General features: G+C 34.4%; 1 protein-coding gene across 4 annotated transcripts in view; it reads left to right on the forward strand.

The window, feature by feature from the left end:
• Positions 1 to 74: 74 nt before the first annotated feature.
• The window catches only part of mcoln2 (mucolipin TRP cation channel 2), an 18,758-nt gene continuing 7,871 nt past the window's right edge, over positions 75 to 10,961 (forward strand). For 3 of the 4 annotated variants that reach the window (XR_012397339.1, XR_012397338.1, XR_012397337.1), the window contains exons 1-11: positions 105 to 195; positions 1,541 to 1,700; positions 2,074 to 2,247; positions 5,042 to 5,195; positions 5,276 to 5,354; positions 5,433 to 5,529; positions 6,822 to 6,921; positions 6,998 to 7,110; positions 7,433 to 7,582; positions 9,180 to 9,281; positions 9,435 to 9,557. Coding sequence is in view for 1 of the 4 variants with exons in the window: in NM_201148.1 (NP_957442.1) it covers positions 146 to 195; positions 1,541 to 1,700; positions 2,074 to 2,247; positions 5,042 to 5,195; positions 5,276 to 5,354; positions 5,433 to 5,529; positions 6,822 to 6,921; positions 6,998 to 7,110; positions 7,433 to 7,582; positions 9,180 to 9,281; positions 9,435 to 9,557 (1,302 nt within the window). In the remaining 3 variants the exon portion in view is untranslated. 4 annotated transcript variants of the gene reach the window in all.

Raw genomic sequence — 10,961 nt, forward strand, 5'->3', positions numbered from 1 at the left:
GGAAATCTCTTCGCCCCTGATTGGTCGATGTGTGGCAGTGAACGTGTTTCAGCTGTGACGTCAGACGCGAGGTTATTTAGCAATTTAATGGTCAAGGAGCACTTGTGGTTTTGGGAAACGCGTTTTATCGTGGTCAGCAGGCGACATGGAAATGACTGAAAGGTTCTGCCAAGGTTTCAGAGTTGACCTGCCAAAGTAAGTTAAACAAACGTATTTCTGAAATGCTTGAATTATTTTGCATTTTGTTTTGTAAACAACTATGAATACAAACTTTATAATTTCGGACAGATCAGATATTGTATGATTTCAATGCCCTGACCGTAATAAAATCATTATTGTTTGTGTTTCATTCATAAAGCCAAATAAAGTAGAGCGTGTCAGGAACTGTCAATGCTGTAAATACACACAAACACGCTAACGCAGCCTTGGACTTGTAACTTACCCTTGGTAGTGTACAAAAAAAGTACAAGAAGTGCTTTTGCAGTTATTCATCATGGCTCAGTTAAAGTTTAAGAAGCGCATATTCAGCTATTTTTTCTTTCCTTTTTTTTTGGTCAATGACCCCTCCATCTTCCTCATCCGAAACAGAACTCTGTCACATGGTTAATGTGTCACTCAAAGTTAATTTATCATCTCTATTTGCTCTCAAAATATGTTTGTGCCATAATACAAATAACACAAGAGCATGAATGAGGTAAAGTTGGCTTTTTATTCACACATTCAGACTTTCTCCTTGATGATATAATTTCAGAAAAGTATTCTTTGCAAAATTCCTAATAGTGAAATAATGCTAGCAACCAACAGCTATCAAAATACAACATTGTTCACAGTCAATTAAATAGTGCTCATGTTGTTTTGAAGTCATGTTTACATGTGATTTCAGTTAAGATATTCAAAGTACCCTGGTAAACAATATAAGGAGCATGTCACAAGTTGTCATTGAACAAATGTGCGAATATAAAACTTTCCCTCAATTAAAGCATGTTATCTTATGTAAACATCAATTTTGATGATAAATTAAAATCGGTTTGCAAGATTGTTTATTGAATAATACATTTCAACAATAATGATAAACTGATAATGATAATCTTAATCAAGATAATTATGTTTTGAATAATATGTAACATGCTTTATTGTTATTAATGAGTATTATAAAGTTTGTATCTCATTGTTTAAACTAACTGGGAAAGCTGAAGAATTGTTCAAAGCCTACTGATTTAATCAGTAAAGCCTGTTAAAATAATCAATGATTAGGCAAATATTCATTACACTAATAATAATCATTAGATTATTCATTCATTCATTTTCTTTTTGGCTTAGTCCCTTTATTTATCTGGGGTCGCCACAACGGAATGAACCACCGACTTATCCAGCATATGTTTTTTCCAGCTGCAACCCATTACTGTGAAACATCCATACACATCTTAAACTATGCAATAGCTCAAATGTAAAATTAAATGCTAAATGTTCTTAACCATGTATTTCATGGAGCAAAATTGTAAATGTTCATAGTCTTGTATTTGTATATATTTTACTGTAGTGGCTCCACCTCCGTGGATTCTGATCCAATGACAGAGGAGAAACTGAGAGACGACTTGAGGTTTTACTTCATGAGCCCTTGTGAGAAGTACAGAACCCGACGACAGCTGCCATGGAAATTAGCAGTGCAAATTTTTAAAATATTCATGATTACACTCCAGGTATTTTTGAGATTACTTTCTTGCTGAAATCTGTTATTTATTTATTTTTGAACACTGTAAGTCTACTATGAGTAAACCTGGTTTCTACAAAAGCACCTCAGGTGGGACTAACGTTTTTTTTTCAACCAGTGTCAACTGGAGTAGCTAGGAAAACTGTTTGGACAGTCATTTTTTTTGCTCTTGCTATTAGTGGAGAGATTGTCTATTTCAGCTTTAATCCTAAACCCTTTGAAGGATTTCTTCATATTTGACTAAACCAAGTAGTTTTGTCTTTGTAAATGATAATTTAACACTAAATGCTACATATAATGCTAAAATGTTCCTTCAGCCAGACTAAAAACTTCTTCTCTTCTTCTGTTCATTCTTTCCAAAGCTCATACTGTTTGGACTGAATAACCAGCTTGTGGTGTCCTATAAAGAAGAGAACCTGATGGCCTTCAAGAATTTGTTTTTGAAGGGCTACAGTGGTGTGGATGAGGATGAATACAGTATTTCCATCTACACCAAAGAGAGAGTATTTGATAGTTTACACTATGTATTAGATCAGGTTTGTATTTTTGTTTAATCTGTCTTCTTCCCTCCAACCTATTTCTAGATTCTTACCATCATTTTGTTAGCATATTAATTATGTAAATTGTTGCTTGTTGTTATTTTTTGTTCTATTGGACTTTATACAATTTAGATTTATCACTAGCCACGTTTCCATCCATATATGAAAATTACCTTAATGCGCAAAACTGGATTATCACATAAAAGACGTGCGAATAAAGCAGCATTTCTATCCAACGAGTCAAAGCGAACACTTCCACGAATCGTCACTTCCTGATTAACTGGTGCCAAATTTATTTATTCATTCATTTTCTTTTCAGCTCAGTACCTTTATTAATCTGGCGTCACCACAGTGGAATGAACTGCCAACTAATCCAGCATATGTTTTTACGCAGCAGATGCCCTTTAAGCTGAAACCCATTTCTGGAAAATATCCTTACACACTTATTCACACTCATACATTACGGACAACTTAGCTGACCCAATTCACCTGTACTGCATGTCTTTGGACTGTGGGGGAAACCGGAGCTCCCGGAGAAAATCTACGCAAATGCAGGGAGAACATGCAAACTCCACACATAAACGCCAACTGACCCAGCCAAGGCTCAAACCAGCGACCTTCTTGCTCTGAAGCAACAGCACTACCTACTGCACCACTGCGTCGCTCCTGGTGCCAAACATCAACAGTAAAAACAGAATTTGCTGCGGTAGAAGAAGCTGCGTAAAACTTCTCTTCATTTAATAAATGACTTGTGCCTCAGAAGGGAATCCTGACATGCAGTGAATGCCTGGTGGTGTTTGAAGGTGTCAAACGCTGAGCACAGACGCTCTTGATTCTGGAGGTGATTAATAATATAATATCACTAGTACTGAAATGGTTAAGGCATTTTAGAATGACCACAACATAATTTTAGAAGTTTTACAATGTGCTCAGCCTGCTGGTTTATCCATTCGCGCACATTTTTATTATCACATGATCTCTTATAACAAAAACATATGACCTTTTTTAATGCGCATACTGGAATTTGTTCAGTAAAAGTATTTTCATCGCAATTTATGCGCATCTTTTCTTAACAAATTAAAAAGTTTATCCTACTCAGTTATGTGCATAGGGTTTTTATATGCATCTTGCCGTTTCCATTAACCTTTTTTTGTGCATTTTGGATATGCGCATAAAAAATGGTTGATGGAAACGCCAAGTTGCGCATAAAAATAGTTAATGGAAACATAGCTACTGCTGCTTTACATACAGTCGATTGACAGAACGGGATAAAAAGCCATAACAGTATTTTAGTTTGTGGGACGTATTCAGCATATACAGTAAGATGGGTATCAGAGCAGAAATAGAAAGCTACTGTAGTTCTAATTGGATTAAATCAGATTCAGTTCAGTTTATAGATGCTGCATGTTAGTTTTTGACTCTTCTAAAGCATTAAAATGTCATATCTCTGAGAGTTTTCAGAAACATGCTAAGCAAACCTACTTGTTTATCTGAAAAACAATGCTACAGTCCTATTATTCTATTATTCTGCTTTGAAAATGTTCATTCCGTTCTGGATTTTTTTTGTGTCTGTAACTCCGCCCACTTCCAGTTTATCCAACTATATTTCAGCACCAAGGTTTGCCTTGGCATAAAACAACATACCCAGTCTTGGAGGCTGCTTCAATACATGCAGATTCAACTGAAATAGTATTCCTGTCGCTTCCAAAATTAATATTGAGCCACATGGATTGATTTAATAATGTCTTAATATTAATAATAAAAATAAATAAATAAAAACACTAATCTATGACAGAACAACCGAACAGCACCTCAGATTTTAATTAAAGTATTTTTAGTTGTATTGAGGATCAATGAAAGTCTCAGGTGTAAGCAATAAAAAGAGGGTGAGTAATATAGTGGTGTGAATAAAGCATAATGTAAAATCAGATCAGGAGGCCATGCTTATTTTTGCCTCAGTTTCACTGTGTTCCATTTAAAAAGTTCATTCTTATGCCTTAATCCCTTTTAAAGGTTTACCCTCTGCACACTCAGAAATAAAAGTACAGGAGCTGTCACCAGGGCAGTACCTTTTCAAAAGGTACATATTTGTATCTGCAAGGTCCATAATGATACCTCAAAGGTACTTTTTAGGTATGTTTGGACACTAAAATGCACTTTTGAGGTACCACTGTGGACTCTTTGGGTACAAATATGTATTTTTTGAAAAGGTGCTGCCACAGTGACAGCTCCTGTACCTTTATTCCTGAGAGTGTAGAGTGACAGCTTTGAAGGGATTATTGTAGCATAGGGATGTTTTTTTATTTTTTTTTATTATTATTTTTTTTTGTATAGAGTGCCGTGTGCTACATTATTCAACTTCCTAGTGTCCATCAGTTGCACCCTTCAAATTATTTCATTACAAAGGTGGCCAGTTTTGAGCACTCGAGTACTTGGAACAACACCTCAGTATGACGGCCATGATTGTTTTCTTTCCAAAGTGCCATTCAAAGGGTGATATATCCCGTTTGGAACACACCACTAATTGGCAATATTTATAGTAACATCCATTTTGTTTGTTGCACTGCTTGGTTTTAATAGACATATACTGACACCTAGTGGAAAAACGAATCATTACGTGAAAGAAGTGAATACCTTGATAAAGCAGAGTATGCGGCTTGTCATTTCAAAACATCTTGGTACCCTTTCCTTTTTGTTAGGCTTATTTAATGTATTTATCATATCTATATTTCTTGATGTAAATTTAAAGTTAAAACATGCACAGAATACAGTTTGTCTATCTCTTCGACAGTACGCGCAGTTACAAAACCTGTCTGTGGGTCCCATTAGTTATGCTGAAGAAAATGGAGAGTTTTCTCCCATGATTATATGTAAGAAGAGCTACAAAAGAGGCGATGTCCAACCATCTGAGGATGTCTATGACATTGAGGCCCAGCTTGAAATAGGTTACACTTTTTTTGTAAATACTGGAATCTGGTAGGAATCGTAAATATAGTGACTAAAATGTATATGTTTTTCTTTTCAGTTTGCTTAACTCTTGATCAAAAGTCTGTCTTGACGTGGAGGATGAACAATGCTTCGTTTTTTGAGTTGGACTTTTATAGGTTTGTAAATCTATACTTTATATATTGTATTGTAAAAATTACTAAGTTGTGATTACAGTTATTTTGTTTGGAATACAGGCTTGTGGGAATTGAAATCACTTTTGCACTCGAGGGAATTAATCTGCAGACAGTTCGTTCACATGAGCTGCCAGACTGTTGCACATTTTTTGTGAAGGTAAGACCCCCTTTTAGAATTAACTCTCATAACAAATACATGTCCATCTTGACCTGAAGAGATGCATACAAATTAATTTAAAAAGCTGTGTTTTTTTTAAATAAAGGATTTAAACTCAAAAACATTTTGCACATAATCTTTTTACTTTTATTTTGTAAGAAATACCTATATTAAAAATTAAGTTTTTTTTTTTTTTTTGGATAATTTTGGACCCTTTTTGAGTATGGAGGACATTTAGTTATCAAAATATGTCTTTAACATCTAATAATATCAGTTATTAATCATAAAATATGTTTGATTTTGCTTTTTCACATACCTTGCACAGTTTTTTTTTTACATTGCATCAAGTTTATTATAAAACACTGATTACTTTTTTCAGTAAAACAAATCTACAAAATGTAAAAAAAAATGGTTTTATTTTTATTTCTTGTTATATTGTATTATATTACATCTTAAATTTGTAAGTTTGATGAATTCGGGCTGTTCTTGAGCAAATTCATAGTTTTGCAAATTTAATAAAAGTCCATTCATCCAAAGACAAAACAAAAAGTTAAAATGTAATTTTTTTCCATGTTCGTTAATGATTAGTTTTAGTTAGCAAACATAGTAAGTTATGACTACTTTATTGTAGTCTCAAATTTACATCTCAAATTTAATGCAAATAAAATCCTATACAGATTTTTATATGTTGAAATGTTTTATTGAAAAAAAACTCAAATTATTACATATTTTTATCTTTGTTGTTGTTGTTTTTTTACAAAAGAAAAGTAAAAAAAATTGAAAAAATGACAAAAGAATTAATAGAAAGGCAAAAGAAAAATGGATACGAGTAATAAAAGTGTACAAAAAATTACAGTCGACTGGATGCAGTAATTCACAATCAGAATCAAACGTTCAGATACGTTGTCAATGTTGAAAGTAAATATTTACAATTAAACAGTATGAGAGAATAGTAGTTAAAAACAAACAAAAAATAAACTACCACAAAATAAAGAAATTAAAAGAAAGGAGAGTGCGTCTGTTAAATGAAAGGCAAGATGTTAAGAAAACATTGCCACTTTTTATAGAAATTTGTTTGCCCAGAGCATCTTACCTCTTCCAACTTTAGAAAATACATGATATCCACAAGTCAGAATGTAGTTGGAGCCTTATTTGATTTACAGTAAAGTAAAATACAGCACCTCATATACAGATTTTTAAAACAATCATAAAGAACAATGAAATGATCATGATCTTGATTTAGCTTGCATTCATTCATTCATTCGTTCATTCATTCACTTACTTATTTTCAGATTGACTTTGATAACAGTTGTCATAGTGGGAAGATGAAACTGAGTCTTGATTTTGATGCTGTTAGTAGCTTGTGCAAAAACTGGAGGATTTCAGGAACTGGTAAGTAAAATGTTTAAATGTCGTTTAGTTGTTAACGTAATGCGAGATGCATGTAAAGAATGTTTGTCTTTTACAGCTCAGAAAAACACTCTGTACCTCCTGATTTTTGATGGATTTGTTATTCTGGTGTGTCTTATTTCTGCCATTCTCTGCACTCGCTCCATTATACTTGCTGTGAAGTTACTTCAGGTAAACATTGCACCTACAGTACACTCAAAAAATACTTGCTTTACTCCTTGTTCAAGCTACCTAAAATTAGTTGAAATGGCACAATTGTTAAGTTTTTTGGGAAAACCTAATTGTTTTACAATCAATCTACTTACATTTGTAAAACCAATTAAGTTAACTTAATCGATTTCGGTTGGGAAACATGAATTGTGTGGACCCAGCATTTTTTTATAGTGTAATGCTTTTAGCTATTTTAGCTGTTTTCTGTCATTCATTGTGAATCAGTGTCTTATTTCTGTTTGCTGTCAGTGATTTCTTGATGTGTCACTTCCTTTGTCCGCAGCGATTCTCCAGCTTCTGTCTTGACAATTATAACCATAAAGTGTGTGAAGAGGATCAGAGGGAGTTTTTGAATGGCTGGTATGTTTTGGTGATCATCAGCGACGTGATGGCCATCATCGGATCCATATTGAAGATGGAAATACAAGCTAAGGTGAAGACATTTTTGCTGATGCATTAGGTCACGGCTTTCAATCTCAATTCCTGGGGGACATCAGCCCTGCATAGTTTATTTCCAGCCCTGCTTCAACTCACCTACAGTTTGTGTAGGTATCAAACAAACCTAAATCACTCAATTAGTTTGATCAGGTGTGTTTAATTAGAGTGAGAACTAAACTGTGCAGAACTGCGGGCCTCCCTGTTCAACACCTGTGCATTAGACATTCAAATATGTTGAAAAAACAATTTTTTTTTATTTAGGAAACTACAATGCTGAATGTTGTAGATCGTATTAATTTATCTTCCAATTCACTCGACACATTTAAATAAAATTTCTATTATTATTTGAAAGATATTATTTTCTATTATTATTTACAGCATACTCTTTTTAAATGTGTAATTTTTAGAATTTATAATTGAAGTATTTTAGTGTATTTATTGTGTTGGCTTATCTAATTAGTTTTTTTTTTATTGATTGAGATGTTTATTATAAAGTATTACTTTAAATTTAAGTTGTATTTAAGTACAATTTACACAAGTTTATATAAATTTGGAAGCAAAACGTGATATTGAGTGTTGATTCTTAAAAACACTATTTACCACTTTTTATTTAATATTTATTGATTATGCAATTTAAATTTGCAGAGAACATTTGCTTAATTTGTGAACATTATTCGAATTTTAAAGTGAGTTGCGAGCAAATATTAAATATAGAAATGTCATTGTTTTTATTTTGTTAATTTTTTTTAATACTTTTTTTATTGTTAAAATTTGGGGGTAAATAATCATGAAGGCAAATTAATTTGAGAGAAAATTTACCTATGTTTTATAAATCATATTACTGGCCAAAATAACAATTTAGTTGTTAAATATGTTATGTAATAAATAATGTTATAATAGCTGTTTGAACATTGCGTTATGATTAAATTCCCTCTTACAGTCATGAAATAGTTTGAAAACGAGCAGGAAATGTTCATGGGCCCATGACATGACCACATTGAAATGGTCTATATACAGTTAGGTTCATAAATATTTGGACATCAACACAATTCTAACATTTGCTCTATACACCAACACGATGGAATTGAAATGAAAAAAAACAAGATGTGCTTTGACTGGAGACTGTCAGCTTTAGATTAAGGGCATTTACGTCCTAATCAGGTGAACGGGGTAGAAATTACAACAGTTTGCGTGTGTGCTTCCCACTTGTTAAGGGTCAAAAAGTAATTGTACAGTTGGCTTTTCAGCTTTTCCATGGTCACGTGTGTGTTATTGTTAGTGTGTAAGTGCTCCAGTTTGCCCCACAGTTAAGACATGCGCTATAGATGAAATGAACAAACTAAATTGGCTATAATGTATGAGTGTCAATGTGAGTTTATGTGTTTCCCAGTACTGGGTTGCAACTGGAAGGGCATCCGCTGTGTAAAACATGTGCTGGATAAGTTAGCTTAATGACCCCTGATAAATAAGGCACTAAGCCGAAGGAAAATGAATGATTGATTACAGTATATGATGTTTACTTTGCCCCTACATGAAAGTGCAAGTTTGGTGTACACTTTAAATGTTATAAACTCCTCTCCATCCTCATCCAGAGTCTGACCAACTATGATGTCTGCAGTATCTTACTGGGCACGTCCACTCTCATGGTTTGGGTCGGCGTTATTCGATATCTGGGATACTTTGAAAAGTACAATGTAAGTCAAAATGAATCACTAGAGCAACATGAATGCAAACACCCTAGCAAGATTTCCATGATTAAGCGCAAGTGATTTTTTTTTTTTTTTTTTAAGCAAGACTGATCAATTATTAAAGCATTAAATGTTTTGTGTACATGTTATGTGACACAGGTGCTCATCCTCACCATGAGAGCTGCTTTACCGAAGGTGCTTCGCTTCTGCTGCTGTGCTGGGATGATCTATCTGGGCTACACCTTTTGTGGCTGGATCGTCCTAGGACCCTACCATGAGAAGGTACCGGCGGACGGTCAATAGAATTGTCAGTCAGTCAGTTGGTCTATTTGTAAGTCAGTCGGTCAGTCAATCAGCCATACTGGTGAGTCTGTCTATCTGTCTGTCAATCAGTCGTCATTCAATCGATCAGTAAATAATTCAGTCAGTTGGTCTCTGTGCCAGTCAGTCAATCGGTTGTTTTTTCTGTCATTCAATCAGACTGTCATATAGTAAATAAGTCAATCTGCTTTTTTCAGTCAGACTGCCACTTATCAGTCAATCAATCTTTCAATTAAACTGTCTATATGAATTAATAAGTCATTTAGTCATTTAACCTAGCAGTAAATAAGTCAGTCAGTCGGTCTATTTATCAGTCAGGCAGTCAGTAGATCGGTCTGTCAATTTGTTGTTCTGTTCGACAGTCTGTCTGTCAGTGGCTCTATCAATAAATGAATTAACTGGTTATTCTGTCAGTCAGTCTTTCTATCAGTCACGCAGTCTGTCTTTCTATCAGTCAATCTGTCAATCAGTGAGTCTGTTTATCAACAAGTCAGTCTGTGTGTGTCAATAAGACAGTAAGTCTATCTGTAAATAAGTCAGTTGATTGCTCTGTCAGTCATTCTGTCGGTCTGATCTGTCAATTAATCTGTCTGTCACTCAGTTGGTTAGTCAGTCAGTTGTCATGTCATTCAATTAGACAGTCTATCAGTAAAAAAGTCAGTCAGCCTTATTGTCAGTCAGACTGCCAATAAGTCATTCAATCTATAAGTAAATAAGTCAGTCAGTCAATCATTCTATCAGTCAGTCAACCTGTTATACAGACAGTCTATCAGTTAATAGATTAGTCAGCCTTTCTGTCAGTCAGACTGTGAGTTAATCTTCCAATCTATCAGTAAACAAGTCAGTCTGTGTGTTGGTCAGTCAAACATTCTGTCAGTCTGTCATTTAGTTGTTCTGTTCGTCAATCAGTCTGTCAGTCAGTCGGTCTATCAATTATTTAATCAACTGGTCATTCTGTCGGTCAGTCACCCAGTCTTTCTGTCAGATGGTCTGTCAATCAATCAGTCAGTCAGTCGGTCTGTGTGTGTCAGTCAATTGGTCATTCTGTCATTCAGTCACTGCCAATTAGACAGAAAATTTATCACAAAATAAGTCATTCGGTTGCTCTGTCAGTCGATCATTTTGTTGGTCTATCTGTCTATCAGTCGGTCTGTCAATTAGTCGTTCTGTTCGTCAGTCTGTCAATCAGCCAGTCAGTCTGTCGATCTATCAATAAATCAATAATATGCTCTGTGTGTCATATTGTTGTGCGTCAGTTGTTCTGTCAGTCACTCTGTCTATCAGTCAATCAGTTGGTCTGTGTGTCCGTCAGATGGTCAGTTAATTGTCATTCAGTCAGACTCTCAATTAGACAATCTATCAGTA

This window comes from Danio rerio, chromosome 22 (genome assembly GCF_049306965.1).
Source record: "Danio rerio strain Tuebingen ecotype United States chromosome 22, GRCz12tu, whole genome shotgun sequence".
Classification (NCBI taxonomy): domain Eukaryota; kingdom Metazoa; phylum Chordata; class Actinopteri; order Cypriniformes; family Danionidae; genus Danio; species Danio rerio.